Source organism: Nerophis lumbriciformis, linkage group LG21 (assembly GCF_033978685.3).
Source record: "Nerophis lumbriciformis linkage group LG21, RoL_Nlum_v2.1, whole genome shotgun sequence".
Classification (NCBI taxonomy): domain Eukaryota; kingdom Metazoa; phylum Chordata; class Actinopteri; order Syngnathiformes; family Syngnathidae; genus Nerophis; species Nerophis lumbriciformis.
In genome coordinates this window covers 1315793-1334307 of record NC_084568.2, presented here as the reverse complement: position 1 = coordinate 1334307, position 18515 = coordinate 1315793, and the positions used below count along the sequence as shown (strand labels likewise).

Sequence of the window (18515 nt, the reverse complement as noted above, 5' to 3'; positions counted from 1 at the left end):
AAAAGGTAAAAGACAAAGCTATTCGGTTTCTTGTGAGTATATACACTTCACCAGATTGGTTAGGGCCGGGCCTGTGCGTATGTAGCGCTTGGCTTCAATGTGACTACGGTGGGAGACTAGGAAAGACCCGTGGGTTGTTTTCTTTAATGATAATAAGGATACAATGTTATGCAGAGGTGTACTTATAACACTTTTATAGACAAATTATACTTTTGAACATAGAGGAAAAATTTTGATGGACATCTTTAACTTTGTTGAAAATGAGATATTACAAATTAGTATGTGAACCAGAACTGACATAACTATTTATCAAGAGATCTGTTGTATTTCATGGATGTAAATTAAATAAATTAAATAACAGAAGAAATTAACAAATTAAAAATAATGGTTTGACAAAAACAGACTATCTTTGAATCTCAGTAAAACTAAAATAATGCTATTTGGTAATAGTAGAAAAGAGCATCATACACAAATACAAATAGACGGAGTAGACATAGAAAGGGTAAAAGAAACTAGATTTTTGGGAGTATTAATAGATGATCAAATGAACTGGAAATCTCATATACAAAACATACAACATAAGGTGGCAAAACAACATTTCAATAATGAATAAAGCAAAATATGTCCTGGGCCAAAAATCACTACATATTCTCTACTGCTCGCTAGTGTTACCATATCTGAGTTATTGTGCAGAAATATGGGGAAATAACTACAAATGTGCGCTACATTCGCTAACCGTGTTACAAAAAAGATCAGTTAGAATAATACATAATGTTGGATATAGAGAACATTTATTTATTAAGTCAGAAATATTAAAGTTCGGTGATTTGGTAAAATTGCAAACAGCTAAAATGATGTACAAAGCAAACTATAACCTGCTACCAAAGAATGTACAACAATTCTTCTCAACTAAAGAGGAGAAATATAACCTTAGAGGAAAAAATAACTTAAAACATTTATATGCACTTAGAACTTTTAGCATATCAGTATGTGGAATTAAATGATGGAATGGATTAAGTAAAGAAGTTAAAAATTGTACTGATATGATCCAGTTTAAGAGGTTGTTCAAAATAATAGTGCTTACAGAGTACAAAGAAGAAGAATTATGAGAAATACTTTCAACCTTATTGAAAATAAGATATTCTTCATCTCAGTATGTTAATAATGACTGAATTAATTAATTAATTACATATTACAAAACTGTTGTATACTAATTCATAGATGTTATTTTATTATATAAAAAGGTCAGTAAATGATTCTATATATTTGTAAACGCTTTGAAGTGGGTACACCTGCAGACTGCAGGTGTACCTAATTCACAACTCCTCCAACACGAACATTATTGTTTTTGCACTTTTTGGCTTCTTATTAAATAACTTTTGTAACCTATTTTTATGGGCTTTCCTCTTTGTGATGTTAAGTTCCTGTTATGCGCTGTTATACAGTATATGCCTTGAGCTCTTATTTTGAAGGCGCTAAGAGCGGAAGTGATGACACGTTGGAGTGGAGCGGAGGTTTTTGAAAGAAGGTAAATAAAGTGGTCCTCGTGTAAACTGGAGCCTCCGTGTTTGTTATTTTGTAGTTTCATACAGTATAGGCCACATTTATAAACCCTCGGTTACACTTTTTTAAATAGATTCAATCTTGCACGTGGAAAGTTGAAGTGAGGGCTTTAGTTGATATAACACTCCCGTCAGGGGGTGCATTAATCCAGCACAACAGCGGCGCATGGACTTATTTTATAAGTAAAGGTAAGACCATAATAACGTTTTTTTTTAATTAAATGTGCTTTTTGTGTGCTACAGTTTGTATGTGTAAAGTTAAAGTTAAGTTAAAGTACCAATGATTGTCACACACACACTAGGTGTAATGAAATGTGTCCTCTGCATTTGACCCATCCCCTTGTTCACCCCCTGGGAGGTGAGGGGAGCAGTGGGCAGCAGCGGCGCCGCGCCCAGGAATAATTTTTGGTGATTTAACCCCCAATTCCAAGCCTTGATGCTGAGTGCCAAGCAGGGAAGAATGCTGGTATGAGCTTTTAAACATAACCCGTTAACTGCTGCCAATCAAATGGTGAATAAGATACTCTTTAGGGTTCATATGTTTGTAAATGTGACTGTGATGAAGTCAGTGCCTCACCAGCCATCAACCTCACCGCACGTCACTGATATATATATATATATATATATATATACATACCGTATTTTCCGCACTATTAGCCGCACCTAAAAACCACAAATTTACTCAAAAGCTGACAGTGCGGCTTATAACCCGGTGCGCTTTATATATGGATAAATATTAAGATTCATTTTCATAAAGTTTAGGTCTCGCAACTACGGTAAACAGCCGCCATCTTTTTTCCCCGTAGAAGAGGAAGTGCTTCTTCTTCTACGCAAGCAACCGCCAAGGTAAGCACCCACCCCCATAGAACAGGAAGCGCTTCTTCTTCTACTGTAAGCAACCACCCGCCCGCGTAGAAGAAGAAGAAGAAGCGCGCGGATATTACGTTTCATTTCCTTTGTGTGTTTACATCTGTAAAGACCACAAAATGGCTCCTACTAAGCGACAGGTTTCCGGTTCATGAAAAGACGCAATCTCTCCATCCGCACACGGACTACTATTTCACAGCAACTGCCTAAAGACTTTCAAGAAAAGCTGGCTACTTTCCGTGCATATTGTAAAAACAAGATAGCTGAAAAAAAGATCCGGCCAGAGAACATTATCAACATGGACGAGGTTCCACTGACTTTTGATATTCCTGTGAACCGCACTGTGCATACAACGGGAGCACGTACGGTGAATATTCGCACCACAGGGAATGAGAAGTCATCCTTCACTGTGGTTCTAGCTTGCCATGCTAATGGCCAGAAACTTCCACCCATGGTGATATTCAAAAGGAAGACCTTGCCAAAAGAGACCTTTCCAGCCGGCGTCATCATAAAAGCTAACTCGAAGGGATGGATGGATGAAGAAAAGATGAGCGAGTGGTTAAGGTAAGTTTACGCGAAGAGGCCGGGTGGCTTTTTTCACGCAGCTCCGTCCATGTTGATATACGACTCCATGCGCGCCCACATCACGCTGGTTTTTAATATATTATTAAAGTTTGACTGACCTATCTGACTGTTTTTTTGACATTCCTTTAGCGCAGTTAGATGCGGCTTATAACACGGGGCGGCTTATAGGTGGACAAAGTTTTGAAATATGCCGTTCATTGAAGGCGCGGCTTATAACCCAGGGCGCCTTATGGTGCGGAAAATACGGTATATATATTTTCAGCCCTGGCCTCCGACCAAAATTCTTTTAATTGTAATTTTGAAGAATTTATCTGAATGTGCATGAACTATTTCTGTTCAAAATAGTTAGAAATGTCACATGTTAAATGTTTAAATACTAACTGTCAGTTTACTGTACTGTGCCAACTGTACTACTATATGAGTACTTATGTTCTATTGTTTCATTGAAAATAAAACAGCAAAGTCCATTTGGCTGTCGTCTGTTTTAATTATGAGACACAATTGTGTCAGTCATGATTTTTTATTTCATGCTTGAAATAAGAAATTCTTACTTTGAAAAAGCAGTTTTATACTTGTGAGTGTTGATGACACAGCTTTGCAACACTTGATATTCTAGTTCCAAGCATGTTTTACTCAATATAGGTCATCAAATCTCAGCAACAAGCTGTAATATCTTACTGATATCATTTAGGACCAAAACACTTAAAACATGTAAAACACTAACATAAAATCTGCTTAGTGAGAAGAATTATCTTATCAGACAGAAAATAAGCAAATATCACCCTTATTTGAGATATTTCATCTTACTTAGATTTGAGTTTTTGCAGTGTACTTTGTAAATGAAGCTTGTGTTGTCTGGTGTTCCATGTTTGACACGCTCAATAAGCACTAACCAGGCTCGAACCAGGGTCCAGAATGCCCACAGATTGAGCGTTTAATCGAGCTCAAAACGCGCGCTCAACCCATTGTCCGGCACAGCTCTTAAAGCGTCGGGAAGTGAGGTTCAGACGACATACCCTCACACAGCCACACCAGCTGGCGTCGCTTACAAAGACATGTAAATAATTCAACCAATTGCTGGTTATGTTATCACGGCTGTCACCTGTTCTGTGCGGTGAAGTTTTCTCTCTGGAGGTGTGGCCCGCTGTACACCACCCTGCTCAGTCCGTGATTGGCCAGGGCTTCTTCCGTCAGGGCATTGGATCCGATGGTCGACGGCTGGAGGGTGGAGATGACATTTTGACATGCAACATTATTTCTTATGTGTGGGTTCCTTACCTCGTGATACACCGAGGGCGTGGAAAGGGAAGGGACGGTGAAGGATAATACTTTACTCTGTCCATCTTTATCGACTATTTCCTGAACGGAAAGACAGGAAGACAAAGAAACATGTCAGCGAGTTAAGAAAACAGAGGGTTTTTGTCTGTGCATGTGCTAAAGTGCAAACATCCATCCATCCATCTTCTTCCGCTTATCCGAGGTCGGGTCGATAGTCGGGTCGGGATAGTCTTCCCAGCGTGTCCTGGGTCTTCCCCGTGGCCTCCTACCGGTCGGACGTGCCCTAAACACCTCCCTAGGGAGGCGTTCGGGTGGCATCCTGACCAGATGCCCGAACCACCTCATCTGGCTCCTCTCGATGTGGAGGAGCAGTGGCTTTACTTTGAGCTCCCCCCGAATGACAGAGCTTCTCACCCTATCTCTAAGGGAGAGCCCCGCCACTCGGCGGAGGAAACTCATTTCGGCCGCTTGTACCCGTGATCTTGTCCTTTCGGTCATGACCCAAAGCTCATGACCATAGGTGAGGATGGGAACGTAGATCGACCGGTAAATCGAGAGCTTTGCCTTCCGGCTCAGCTCCTTCTTCACCACAACGGATCGATACAGCGTCCGCATTACTGAAGACGCCGCACCGATCCGCCTGTCGATCTCACCATCCACTCTTCCCCCACTCGTGAACAAGACTCCGAGGTACTTGAACTCCTCCACTTGGGGCAAGATCTCCTCCCCAACCCGGAGATGGCACTCCACCCTTTTCCGGGAGAGAACCAAGGACTTGGACTTGGAGGTGCTGATTCCCATCCCAGTCGCTTCACACTCGGCTGCGAACCGGTCCAGTGAGAGCTGAAGATCTTGGCCGGAGGAAGCCATCAGGACCACATCATCTGCAAATAGCAGAGACCTAATCCTGCAGCCACCAAACCAGATCCCCTCAACGCCTTGACTGCGCCTAGAAATTCTGTCCATAAAGGTTATGAACAGAATGGGTGACAAAGGGCAGCCTTGGCGGAGTCCAACCCTCACTGGAAACGTGTCCGACTTACTGCCGGCAATGCGGACCAAGCTCTGGCACTGATCATACAGGGAGCGAACTGCCACAATCAGACAGTCCGTTACCCCATACTCTCTGAGCACTCCCCACAGGACTTCCCGGGGTACACGGTCGAATGCCTTCTCCAAGTCCACAAAGCACATGTAGGCTGGTTGGGCTCATGACCATAGGTGAGGATGGGAACGTAGATCGACCGGTAAATCGAGAGCTTTGCCTTCCGGCTCAGCTCCTTCTTCACCACAACGGATCGATACAGCGTCCGCATTACTGAAGACGCCGCACCGATCCGCCTGTCGATCTCACGATCCACTCTTCCCTCACTCGTGAACAAGACTCCGAGGTACTTGAACTCCTCCACTTGGGGCAAGATCTCCTCCCCAACCCGGAGATGGCACTCCACCCTTTTCCGGGAGAGAACCATGGACTCGGACTTGGAGGTGCTGATTCCCATCCCAGTCGCTTCACACTCGGCTGCGAACCGGTCCAGTGAGAGCTGAAGATCTTGGCCGGAGGAAGCCATCAGGACCACATCATCTGCAAATAGCAGAGACCTAATCCTGCAGCCACCAAACCAGATCCCCTCAACGCCTTGACTGCGCCTAGAAATTCTGTCCATAAAGGTTATGAACAGAATGGGTGACAAAGGGCAGCCTTGGCGGAGTCCAACCCTCACTGGAAACGTGTCCGACTTACTGCCGGCAATGCGGACCAAGCTCTGATACTGATCATACAGGGAGCGGACTGCCACAATAAGACAGTCCGTTACCCCATACTCTCTGAGCACTTCCCGGGGTACACGGTCGAATGCCTTCTCCAAGTCCACAAAGCACATGTAGACTGGTTGGGCAAACTCCCATGCACCCTCAAGGACCCTGTCGAGAGTATAGAGCTGGTCCACAGTTCCACGACCAGGACGAAAACCACACTGTTCCTCCTGAATCCGAGGTTCGACTATCCGGCGTAGCCTCCTCTCCAGTACACCTGAATAGACCTTACCGGGAAGTAGAGATGCGCGGTTTGCGGGCACAACCGCGGAGTCCGCGGATTATCCGCGGATCGGGCGGATGAAATTTTAAAAAATTAGATTTTATCCGCGGGTCGGGTCGGGTCGGGTGGTTAAAAAAAAATTAGATTTTAAATAGATTCAGGCGGGTGGCAGTTAAACCAATTGGGAAATATATATACATAGTTAAATGTTGTTACCCACATACGAAAAACGAGCAGGCACCTGCAGCATATGCCACAACAGAAGAAGAAAAAAAAAAGAGATGGACACTTTTACGGAGCGGAGAAGTGACGCCTCGCCGGGGTCCGGGACCGAGGCCCCTTCCCCCGAGAGGGCCCCACCGGGAGCCGTAGCTGAGGCGATCCGCGAGAAGGGCCCGACGCACGTCCAGGGTCACCACTGCGCCCACCGCACCGACACCCCGCCTCGTCCGCCTTCGCCGCGGCCGGCGTCACGCGCAGCAGGTAAGCAGCTTACCTGCCCGCCACCCCCGTGGCCGGGGGCGCGTAACAGGGGTCACTCCGCGCGCAGTGCGCTCACGAAAGGGGTGGGGCTCACCCTGGTTGATATAGACAGCAGCTAGGACGGTGGCCATGGAAGTTGGAACCCGCTAAGGAGTGTGTAACAACCCACCTGCCGAATCAACTAGCCCTGAAAATGGATGGCGCTGGAGCGTCGGGCCCATATACCCGGCCGTCGCCTGCAGCGAGACGCGCTTGGAGGTGCGCTCAGCGCGGCTCCCAAATGATTGCGCACTGGTGTGCGTCTGGGTCGTGACAGCGTGGCACACGAATGTCTGTGCTGCATTGGATCAGTCTCCTTTCTTTAACAGGCAAAAGCTTTATAACCTCACTAATGCCTTGCATCGTCTATATTAGATATATAACAACGGGCGGATGCGGTTCTGATCAAATGTTAGATCGGGTGGATTGCGGATGGTTGACGACTTTCTGATGCGGTTGCGGATGAAATAATTGCCTATCCGCGCATCTCTACCGGGAAGGCTGAGGTGCAAACACTCATCTTTAATGTGTGGGTGTTTGTGTGAAGTCCTCCATGTCCCTTCTATATCTGTGTTGTGTGCATACCCACATCAACACCATCACACCACGGGGTTTGAGTGCCCCCTGAGTGCACGTTAATGTCAGTTCAATTATTAGGAGTAAGCTCGTGTGCCGAGTGACACATGACCTATTCTGTTATGCAGACAGGACGAGAGCCAAGCCTGTGCTCGCAGCAACTGAAATGGGATTAAAATAGGACTGAAATGAGCTGTAAACAAACTGGGATGTTGACGTTTGCAAGGCACAGCCTGCCAAATACCTTTCCATTTCCAACTCCCTGACGCCGCTTTATAACCCTGGCAAAAGAAAGTTCTAAATGAATCTTTCGAAATCCCCTCGTTTCCTTCAAGATGAATCACCCGGTTTAAGAACGTGGGTCCTGCCAGACAAAACCGCAGGGGAAAACACACGCTCGTCCTCTTCCCTACCAGGTTGTAGATGCCGAGCAGCAGGGCCTCGATACAGCCCGAGGTGTGCGGGTCTCTGGCGGCGCTGACGGAGAGCAGGCTCCACAGAAGTTCCGGCAGGAACTGGAGAGTGAAACGTTGCAGATGCGGGTCACCACTCCGGTAAAACTCAAACAACTGGTGACACACTGGCTCCAGCAGCTGAGGATGACGAAAACTTGAGTCACTAAAGTACGTACACTTCTCACATTGCGGGAAATCTCACAATACTATAGTACCGTATTTTCCGGAATAAAAGGCGCAAATTTTTTCACACGCTTTGAACACTGTGGTTTATACAAAGGTGCGGCTAGTCTGTGGATTTTTCTTCGCTACCGGTTAAATCATGGAATGGATTAAGCCAGTGTTTTTCAACCACTGTCTGGTGTGCCGTGGGAGATGATCTAATTTCACCTATTTGGGTTAAAAATATTTTTTTGCAAACCAGTAATTATAGTCTGTTGTTGTGGAGTGTCGGTGCTGTCTAGTGCTCGGCAGAGTTATCGTGTAATACTCTTCCATATCAGTAGGTGGCAGCCGGTAGCTAATTGCGTTATAGATGTCGGAAACGGCGGGAGGCAGCGTGCAGGTAAAAAAAAGTGTCTAATGCTTAAACCAAAAATAAACAAAAGGCGAGTGCCCCTAAGAAAAGGCATTGAAGCTCAGGGAAGGCTATGCAGAACAAAACTAAAACTGAACTGGCTACTGTCAGAGTTTGTAGGTGCCGAACCCCAAGATGCAGAGAAGGCGGAAGGCATTGTACGAGAAAACATGATTTAATTAAACACTAAGGCAAAACAACAAACGAAAGGGTAACAACAAAAGGCGCGCCCAAGATGGTTAATGGGAGGGCTGGGTAACAAATGGTGCTCATGCTTAATATTCACACTGAGGTGTACTCACTTGTGTTGCAAGACAATAATGGGCCAGTGTTGAGTAAATCTATATCGTTATACAAGCTGCACACTGACTGAGTTATATCAGAGTTTAATTTCGAATATATTGTCCCCTTCTGACAAGAAGACAATAGTTGCTAAAATGTGAGGTTAAAAAGTTTATGTCCATACTTCACTGTAGTTCTCTCGGATGACCTTGTAGAGTGCGAGCACCAGGGCACCTTTGTCTCTTAGCGTTACGGCATATGCTGACACGGCATTGTCTGGCAGCGTCTGAAACATACAGAGTTTGTTTACATTTCAGCCTTCCTATTTAGGATGACATTGGCACGAGTGTGACATCACCATATACAGTACAGGCCAAAGGTTTGGACACACCTTCAATGTGTTTTCTTTATTTTCATGACTATTTACATTGTAGATTGTCACATCAAAACTATGAATGAACACATGTGGAGTTATGTACTTAACAAAAAAAAACACTGAAAACTTGTTTTACATTCTAGTTTCTTCAAAATAGCCACCCTTTGCTCTGATTACTGCTTTGCACACTCTTGGCATTCTCTCCATGAGCTTCAACTTGCCAACCCTCCCGGATTTTCCGGGAGACTCCCGAAATTCAGCGCCTCTCCCGAAAACCTCCCGGGACTAATTTTCTCCCGAAAATCTCCCGAAATTCAGGCGGACTCAGGTCCATGAGGACCTGAGTCCGCTAACCCACAATATAAACAGCATACCTGCCCAATGACGTTATAACTCTAGAATGATGGAGGGCGAGTTCTTGGTTTCTTATGTGGGTTTATCTTTTGGCAGTTTCATTAACGTCCTCCCAGCGCGGCGACAACACACAACAACAGCAGTCACGTTTTTGTATACCGTAAAGCAGTTGGTCTGCCGTAAACAGCAATGTTGTGACACTCTAAAACAGGACAATACTGCCATCTAGTGCATTTGATGAAAGCACTTTTGTGCGTGCCACACATCAATGCATCATCAGAGAGGGTGTTCAGCATGGTTCGAAAAATAGTGACAGAGAATAGAACAAGGATGGACAATTCAACCCTTAACTCAACAATGAGTAGATGAGTGTTATAAGTTAAAGTTAAAGTACCAATGATTGTCACACACACACTAGGTGTGGTGAAATGTGTCCTCTGCATTTGACCGATCCCCTTGTTCCACCCCCTGAGAGGTGAGGGGAGCAGTGGGCAGCAGCGGTGCCGTGCCCGGGAATCATTTTTGGTGATTTAACCCCCAATTCCAACCCTTGATGCTGAGTGCCAAGCAGGGAGGTAATGGGTCCCATTTTTATAGTCTTTGGTATGACTCGGCCGGGGTTTGAACTCACAACCTACCAATCTCAGGGCGGACACTCTAACCACTAGGCCACTGACACTATGTGTGTGTATATGTGTAAATAAATGAACACTGAAATTCAAGTATTTATTTTATATATATATATATATATATATATATATACATATATATATATATATATATATATATATATATATAGAGCTAGAATTCACTGAAGGTCAAGTATTTCTTATATATATATATATATATATATATATATATATATATATATATATATATATATATATATATATATATATGAAATACTTGACTTGGTGAATTCTAGCTGTAAATATACTCCTCCCCTTTTAGCCACGCCCCCAACCACGCCCCCGTCCCACCCCCCCACCTCCCGAAATCGGAGGTCTCAAGGTTGGCAAGTATGTGGTCACCTGAAATGGTTTTCACTTCACAGGTGTGCTTGAAGCTCATGGAGAGAATGCCAAGAGTGTGCAGAGCAGTAATCAGAGCAAAGGGTGGCTATTTTGAAGAAACTAGAATACAACACATGTTTACAGTTATGACATTTTTCAGTTTAAAAATCGACAACATTCTTCTTGGGAACATTTTTCAACCTGAGGTAGTTCCGAAAACAAAACCATAAATGGTAAATCCCATCAGGAGCAAGGGTGAAGTGTTTTTCTCAAGGACAAAACAAACAAGACTAGGATGGTAGAAGGCGGGGATTGAACCAGGAACCCTCAGGTTGCTGGCACGGCTACTCTCCCTACTGCGCCACGCCGTCCCCTGTCATCGTATTTCACCTTTTTGTGTTAAGTACATAACTCCACATGTGTTCATTCATAGTTTTGATGTGACAATCTACAATGTAAATAGTCATGAAAATAAAGAAAACGCATTGAATGAGGAGAAGGTGTGTCCAAACTGTTGGCCTGTACTGTATATGGGGATATATTTTTGTCAACATAGCACTATTTGGCACATACTGAAATACTGAAATTCCACGACATAGTGAATTTGCAAACAGCTAAAATTATGCACAAAGCAAACTATAATCTGCTACCCAAGAATGTACGACAATTCTTCTTAACAAAAGAGGAGAAATATAGTCTTAGAGAAAAATTGTAATTTAAAACATTTGTATGTGGAATTAAATGATGGAATGGATTCAGCAAAGAAATCAAACAATGTACTAATTAGGGATGTCCCGATCCAGGTTTTTGCACTTCCGATCCGATACCGATATTGTTTTTGCACTTCCGATCCGATACTGACCGATACCGATACTGACCGATAATGGCCTATCCGAGCATGTATTAAAGTTTAAAGTTATTTAGCCTACTTAGTTGTCAGAATCATGTTGAAAAGGGTTTTAGTACTCTTGATAACAACTAGCCAGCTGAATTAGGGGAGTTTGAATAATACACAATGGTTGGTAACAAGAAACTGACCTGTTTATTCAAGGATAAACACAAAATAGACAAAATTATACATGACAAACAGAAATGGCATCATTGAACTAGGGCTGGGCGATATGGCCTTTTTTAAATATTGCGATATTTTAAGGCCATATTGCGATACACGATATATATCTCGATATTTTGCCTTAGCCTTGAATGAACACTTGATGCATATAATCACAGCAGTATGATGATTCTATGTGTTTTGATTGATTGATTGAGACTTTTATTAGTAGGTTGCACAGTGAAGTACATATTCCGTACAATTGACCACTAAATGGTAACACCCGAATACGTTTTTCAACTTGTTTAAGTCGGTCTCCACTTAAATTGATTCATGATACAGATATATACTATCAGATATATACTATCATCATAATACAGTCATCACACAAGATAATCACATTGAATTATTTACATTATTTATAATCCAGGGTGTGGAGGGGGGCGCCGGATGTAAGTGTCAAAAAGACAGCCAAAAGAGTTTGATATGAGAATAAATCTAAAGTTAAAATATAGGGTAGAAATGCACCCATTTGCAGGAAATGTAGTCTTGATTTTCAACATTTTCTTTCAAGGCTTGCATGTCTACATTAAAACATTCTTCTTCATACTGCATTAATATATGCTACTTTTAAACTTTCATGCAGAGAAGGAAATCACAACTAAAAAAAAATCACAATTTTTTTCATACGGTGTTGATGTGGAAATTTTTGCCTCTGCATTTTGATGGTGTGGACGTGTGGCACCGAATGGAGATAAGCGTCTCGACAGACGTTATAATATTTGAACAATGATGACGAAAACGGTTTTCTCTGTCGTGTCCGTGTGTCGAAAATTGTTATGCGCTTATTTTTTTTATTTGATTTTGTGCGTGGCATATAATTGCTATGCGCAGAGGACGTTTAAACAGTGCGCAATTGCACAAGTGCGCACCTTAGAGGGAGCGTTGGTCGCACGGCTGCGCTAGCATCACAGCTAACGTTAGCCATGCTGCTACCTCTCTGCTCGGGGAGGACGTATACGTATGTGACGTATGACGTGACAGTATGTGACGTATGATGTGACAGTATGTGACGTGTGTAAGAAGGTGCGCTTGCTGTCTGTGAGAGGGAGACACAGGAAAGAGTGAGAAGAGCCTGCCGTGTAATGCCAGCAGCTAAAAGCAACTGCGTGAGAATCCACAGACCTGTGGATGTGTTGAAGGTGTGCTGGAAAATGCGGAACGGAAATTAGGGAGCAGCAGAAAAGTGGAATGTACTATTTAAATAGGTGCGTTGGAAAACACGGAGTGGAGGTTTTTTTTTTAACTGGATCTGGATCGGCATTTTCCCATGCCTTGCCGATACGCATTTTTTTGCAAATATCGGCGGCCGATCCGATCCAAATATCGGATCGGGACATCCCTAGTACTAATATGATCCACTTCAAGAAACTCTTCAAACTTTAAGTGTTTACAAAGTACAAAGAAGAAGAACCATGATAAACATTCTGCATTTATTTGACCCATCCATTCATTTTCTAGATAATCTTCCTCATCTCACCATATGAAATATAACTTACTTCTCTAATTATTATTTATTCATCTTTATTGTTATTACTTATGGAGTATATTGTGAATAAATTGAGAACAGGAAGTGGGTAGGATTAAGTAAGCTCTGCTTCTTCCTACTCCGTTGAATAGAGAAACTGGAAATTGTGATGTATCATGTTGTATGCATGCATGTTCCAAATAAACTCAAACTGAAACATGGCATACAGTACCTTATATTCTGAAAGCCATTCCTCCACCACTCCTTGGTCCATAGCCAACATGTTCCCACATCTGAAGAGGTGTCACCTCTACCTGGACGAAAACACAATTGTAAGAACAAACACATACGGTCAGCATTGTTGATTTCCATCAATGTGGGCACAAGAGTTCAAATAACCCACTGGGTTCCATTTTGATGATGGCGCTTATCATCCAATTCACACGTTGCAGAGCACAGTCCATGTATGCAGCCACACCCACATTATGTCACAGGCTCTCCAGAATAGACAGTGCCCTCCAAAAGTATTGGAACAGTTTATTTTTGTTGTCGACTGAAAACATTTGGGTTTGACATCAAAAGATGAATATAGGACAAGAGATCAACATTTCAGCTTTCATTTCCAGGTATTTGCATCTGGATCTGATTCACAACTTAGAAGATAGCACCTTTTGTTTGAACCTACCCATTTTTCATGAGAGTAAAAGTATTGGAACATGTGACTGACAGGTGTGTTTTGTTGCCCAGGTGTCTCCCAATGACATTGATTATTCAAACAATAAATAGCACTGAATGTCTGAGCTCAGTTTCAGATTGGGTCGGATAGGTTTTGCCTGTGCAGACTGCATTTAGAGGTGGAACCAACATGAAAAGCAGAGTCTATGGGTTAGAGATGCGCGGATAGGCAATTATTTCATCCGCAACCGCATCAAAAAAGTCGTCAACCATCCGCCATCCACCCGAACCAACATTTTATCAAAACCACACCCGCCCGCACCCGCCCGTTGTTATATATCTAATATAGACGATGCAAGGCATTAGTGAGGTTATAAAGCTTTTGCCTGTTAAAGAAAGGAGACTGATCCAATGTAGCAGAGACATTCAATGCGTGCCACGCATCTCTTGGCCACGCATTCGGTGCATCAACAAAGTATTGAGCAAAGGCTGTAAATACTTATGTACCGGTACATGTGAGTTTTAATTTTTTATTAATTTTTTTAATACATTTGCAAAAGTTAAAATAACAAAACCTGTCATTATTGGGCATTGTCTGTAGAATTTTGAGGACAAATATGGATTTATTCCATTTTGTCACAACAAATTGTGGAAAAAGTGAAGCGCTGTGAATACTTTTTAAATGTACTGTCAAAAGACAAGCAATCAAAGCTCACCAAAAAGGTCCACGTGCGAGAGGTGTAACTATTTTCTAGCAGGTGAATCGAGCGTTTCCGACAGCGTTGGCTAAATTGTTTACATGCACAGCCAGTTCTTTATTGCAGTAAGACACGTGTAATTACAGAGCGACACTAAACAACACCTTGGCGCAGACACATTGAAATCAACCGGGCGAAAGTAAGATGCAGGGTTACACGGGTAAACTAAATGAGCCGCTGGAATGCAGCGTGTCTTTACACCGAGGCTGATTGAAAGAGAAAGCGAGGAGGAAGGGGAAGTGCAAATCTTATTTGCACAATTGAAATGCAGAAGCATGCTCGGATTTGGGCTGAAAGCACATCAATCTTCCTGAACTTGATGGCCTCCCATGCAGAGGTGGGTAGAGTAGCCAGAAATTGTACTCAAGTAAGAGTACTGTTACTTTAGAGATTTATTACTCAAGTAAAAGTAAGGAGTAGTCACCCAAATATTTACTTGAGTAAAAGTAAAAAGTATGTTGTGAAAAAACTACTCAAGTACTGAGTAACTGATGAGTAACATACACACTCATATCATATATATATATATATATATATATTTATGTGTGGGGAAAAAAAAAATCACAAGACTACTTCATCTCTACAGGCCTGTTTCATGAGGGGTTCCCTCAATCATCAGGAGATTTTTTGATGATTGAGGGAACCCCTCATGAAACAGGCCTGTAGAGATGAAGTAGTCTTGTGATTTTTTATTTTTTTCCCACACATAAATATATTGCGCTCTACTACGGTATCGAGCACTATTTTTTGGATAACCTTATTAAGACATATATATATATATATATATATATATATATATATATATATATATATATATATATATATATATATATATATATATATATATATATATATTAGAGATGCGCGGATAGGCAATTATTTCATCCGCAACCGCATCAGAAAGTCGTCAACCATCCGCCATCCACCCGATGTAACATTTGATCAGAACCGCACCCGCCCGCACCCACCCGTTGTTATATATCTAATATAGACGATGCAAGGCATTAGTGAGGTTATAAAGCTTTTGCCTGTTAAAGAAAGGAGACTGATCCAATGCAGCACAGACATTCGCGTGCCACGCTGTCACGACTCAGACGCACACCAGTGCGCAATCATATGGGAGCCGCACTGAGCGCACCTCCAAGCGCGTCTCGCTGCCGGCGACGGCCGGGTATGGGCCCGACGCTCCAGCGCCATCCATTTTCAGGGCAGGTGGGTTGTTACACACTCCTTAGCGGGTTCCGACTTCCATGGCCACCGTCCTGCTGTCTATATCAACCAGGGTGAGCCCCACCCCTTTCGTGAGCGCACTGCGCGCGGAGTGACCCCTGTTACGCACCCCCGGCAACAGGGGTGGCGGGCAGGTAAGCTGCGCGGGCGGAGCGCGCAGAGTGACCCCTGTTACGAGCCCCCGGCCACGGGGGTGGCGGGCAGGTAAGCTGCTTACCTGCTGCGCGTGACGCCGGCCGCGGCGAAGGCGGACGAGGCGGGGTGTCGGTGCGGTGGGCGCGGTGGTGACCCTGGACGTGCGTCGGGCCCTTCTCGCGGATCGCCTCAGCTACGGCTCCCGGTGGGGCCCTCTCGGGGGAAGGGGCCTCGGTCCCGGACCCCGGCGAGGCGTCCCTTCTCTGCTCCGTAAAAGTGTCCATCTCTTTTTTTCTTCTTCTTCTGTTGTGGCATATGCTGCAGGTGCCTGCTCGTTTTTCGTATGTGGGTAACAACATTTAACTATGTATATATATTTCCCAATTGGTTTAACTGCCACCCGCCTGAATCTATTTAAAATCTAATTTTTTTTTATTTCAACCGCCCGACCCGACCCGCGGATAAAATCTAATTTTTTTTAATTTCATCCGCCCGATCCGCGGGACTCCGCGGTTGTGCCCGCAAAGCGCACATCTCTAATACATATACATACATATACATTGATATATACAGTATATAATTTATATGTATTTATTTTGCTGTTTTTGTTTACATGTTAAAGGTGTTTTAATGAATATACATGCATGTTTAACATATAGATTATTTTCTTTCATGAAGACAAGAATATAAGTTGGTGTATTACCTGATTCTGATGACTTGCGTTGATTGTAATCAGACAGTAGTGACGATAACGTCCACGTTTTCAAATGGAGGAGAAGAAAAGTTCCTCCTTTCTGTCTAATACCACATGAAAGTGGTGGGTTTTTGGCATCTTATTTGTCCACCTTCCATATTCGTTTTTATACACTTTACAATAAATATATTGGCGTCAAACTCCTTAGCTTGCTAGCTTGTTTGGCTTTCGGAGACTCTTGTTTTGAAAGCGCAAGCGCGATGGAGCGGCACTTTTATTGTGAAGACAGGAACGTCCTCATGTGCGGTCAGTCTTTAGGCTTTTGACGGGATGTCCGGTTGAAATAAAAAAGGGTATTTTTTCCTTCACACTTTTGATTGATTGGAACTTTTATTATTAGATTGCACAGTACAGTACACATTCCGTACAATTGATCACTAAATGGTAACACCCCAATAAGTTTTTCAACTTGTTTAAGTCAGGTCATGTGACCACCTGGCTCTGTTTGATTGGTCCAACGTCACCAGTGACTGCGTCTGATTGGCGGAACGGAGTGAAACGTCACCAGTAAGGCAGGCACTTTGAAGGTCTGTCTGACAGACCAAAACAAACAAAGCGTGCATTAACAGATGGATAAAAATTAGTAGCGAGCTGAATGTAGATAAAAGCAGCGTTCCTTCTCTATAAATATACTTAAGTAAAAGTAAAAGTATGTTGCATTAAAACTACTCTTAGAAGTACAATTTATCCCAAAAGTTACTCAAGTAGATGTAACGGAGTAAATGTAGCGCGTTACTACCCACCTCTGCTCCCATGTGACTCACCCGCACTGAAATGTATCAACACTTCAGCCCATCAATCAATCAATCAATCAATCTTTATTTATATAGCCCTAAATCACAAGTGTCTCAAAGGGCTGCACAAGCCACAACGACATCCTCGGTACAAAGCCCACATACGGGCAAGGAAAAACTCACCCCAGTGGGACGTCGATGGTCAGCCCATGGACTGACCACTAATACCCTAACAATATTCCCCTGGTTATGAGGACATACTGCAGTAAATCAGTCCCCAGTTTCCATGCTTGAACTTTCCTTACACAAACCTAACAGCTTTATTTGGTGTTATTATGGCTCAATACCTAAAAAGGCAGCCAGGTGTCCATTTGTGGACTGTGGCAGTGATGGAAATGACAGGAGGGGGGAGGGGAGCTAGTGACTCATGAAATGGGGAAGGATTATGAGACAGAACAGCCTCCACTTAGTGAAATTAGTGCATTGTGACAGTTTTTTTTTCTTTCCCAATAATGGGGGTGATGAAATCTTTAATAGCAGGCAGGCAAACGACGAGCTGCTGTGAGTCAGTCTTTGAAAAAACACAGTTTCCACCTTGAGGGTTTATTTTTTTAGGGTGCAGTTTATAGACTCCATTACCCATCCAGTGCAATCTGCTGAACAGAGACAAAGACACTAAAAAAGCAGCCATCAGCTACACCGCCTACCTAGGTAATACATTTGTGACTCAAGCATTGGCGCAACAACAACAACAACAACACAGGGCTAGATGTACAAACCCCAAAAGCAGTGAAATTGTCACGTTGTGTAAATGGTAAATAAAAACAATGATTTGCTAATCCTTTTCAACTTATATTCAATTGAATAGACTGCAAAGACAAGACACTTAACGGTCGAACTAGTAAACTTTGTTATTTTTTTGCAAATATTAGCTCATTTGGAATTTGATGCCTGCAACAGGTTTCAAAAAAGCTGGCCCAAGTGGCAAAAAAGACTGAGAAAGCTGAGGAATGCTCATCAAACACTTATTTGGAACGTCCCACGGGTGAACAGGCTCATTGGGAACAGGTGGGTGCCATGATTGGGTATAAAAGCAGCTTCCGTGAAATGGGGATGGGGGCGCGGGTCACCACTTTGTCAACAAATGCGTGAGCAAATTGTTTAA

At 43.2% G+C, this 18515-nt stretch overlaps 1 protein-coding gene across 4 annotated transcripts in view; it reads right to left on the bottom strand.

Annotated features, from left to right (window-relative positions):
• hycc1 (hyccin PI4KA lipid kinase complex subunit 1) overlaps positions 1-18515 on the bottom strand; it is an 84054-nt gene that overhangs the window by 35416 nt on the left and 30123 nt on the right. For all 4 annotated transcript variants that reach the window (XM_061983245.1, XM_061983247.1, XM_061983248.1 and 1 more), the window contains exons 2-6: positions 13297-13378; positions 8927-9028; positions 7842-8021; positions 4293-4373; positions 4117-4232 (exon numbers count right to left, since the gene is read on the bottom strand). In XM_061983245.1, coding sequence (XP_061839229.1) covers positions 4117-4232; positions 4293-4373; positions 7842-8021; positions 8927-9028; positions 13297-13347 — 530 coding nt within the window. In that variant the 5' untranslated portion in view covers positions 13348-13378. The remainder of the gene's footprint in view (positions 1-4116; positions 4233-4292; positions 4374-7841; positions 8022-8926; positions 9029-13296; positions 13379-18515) is intronic.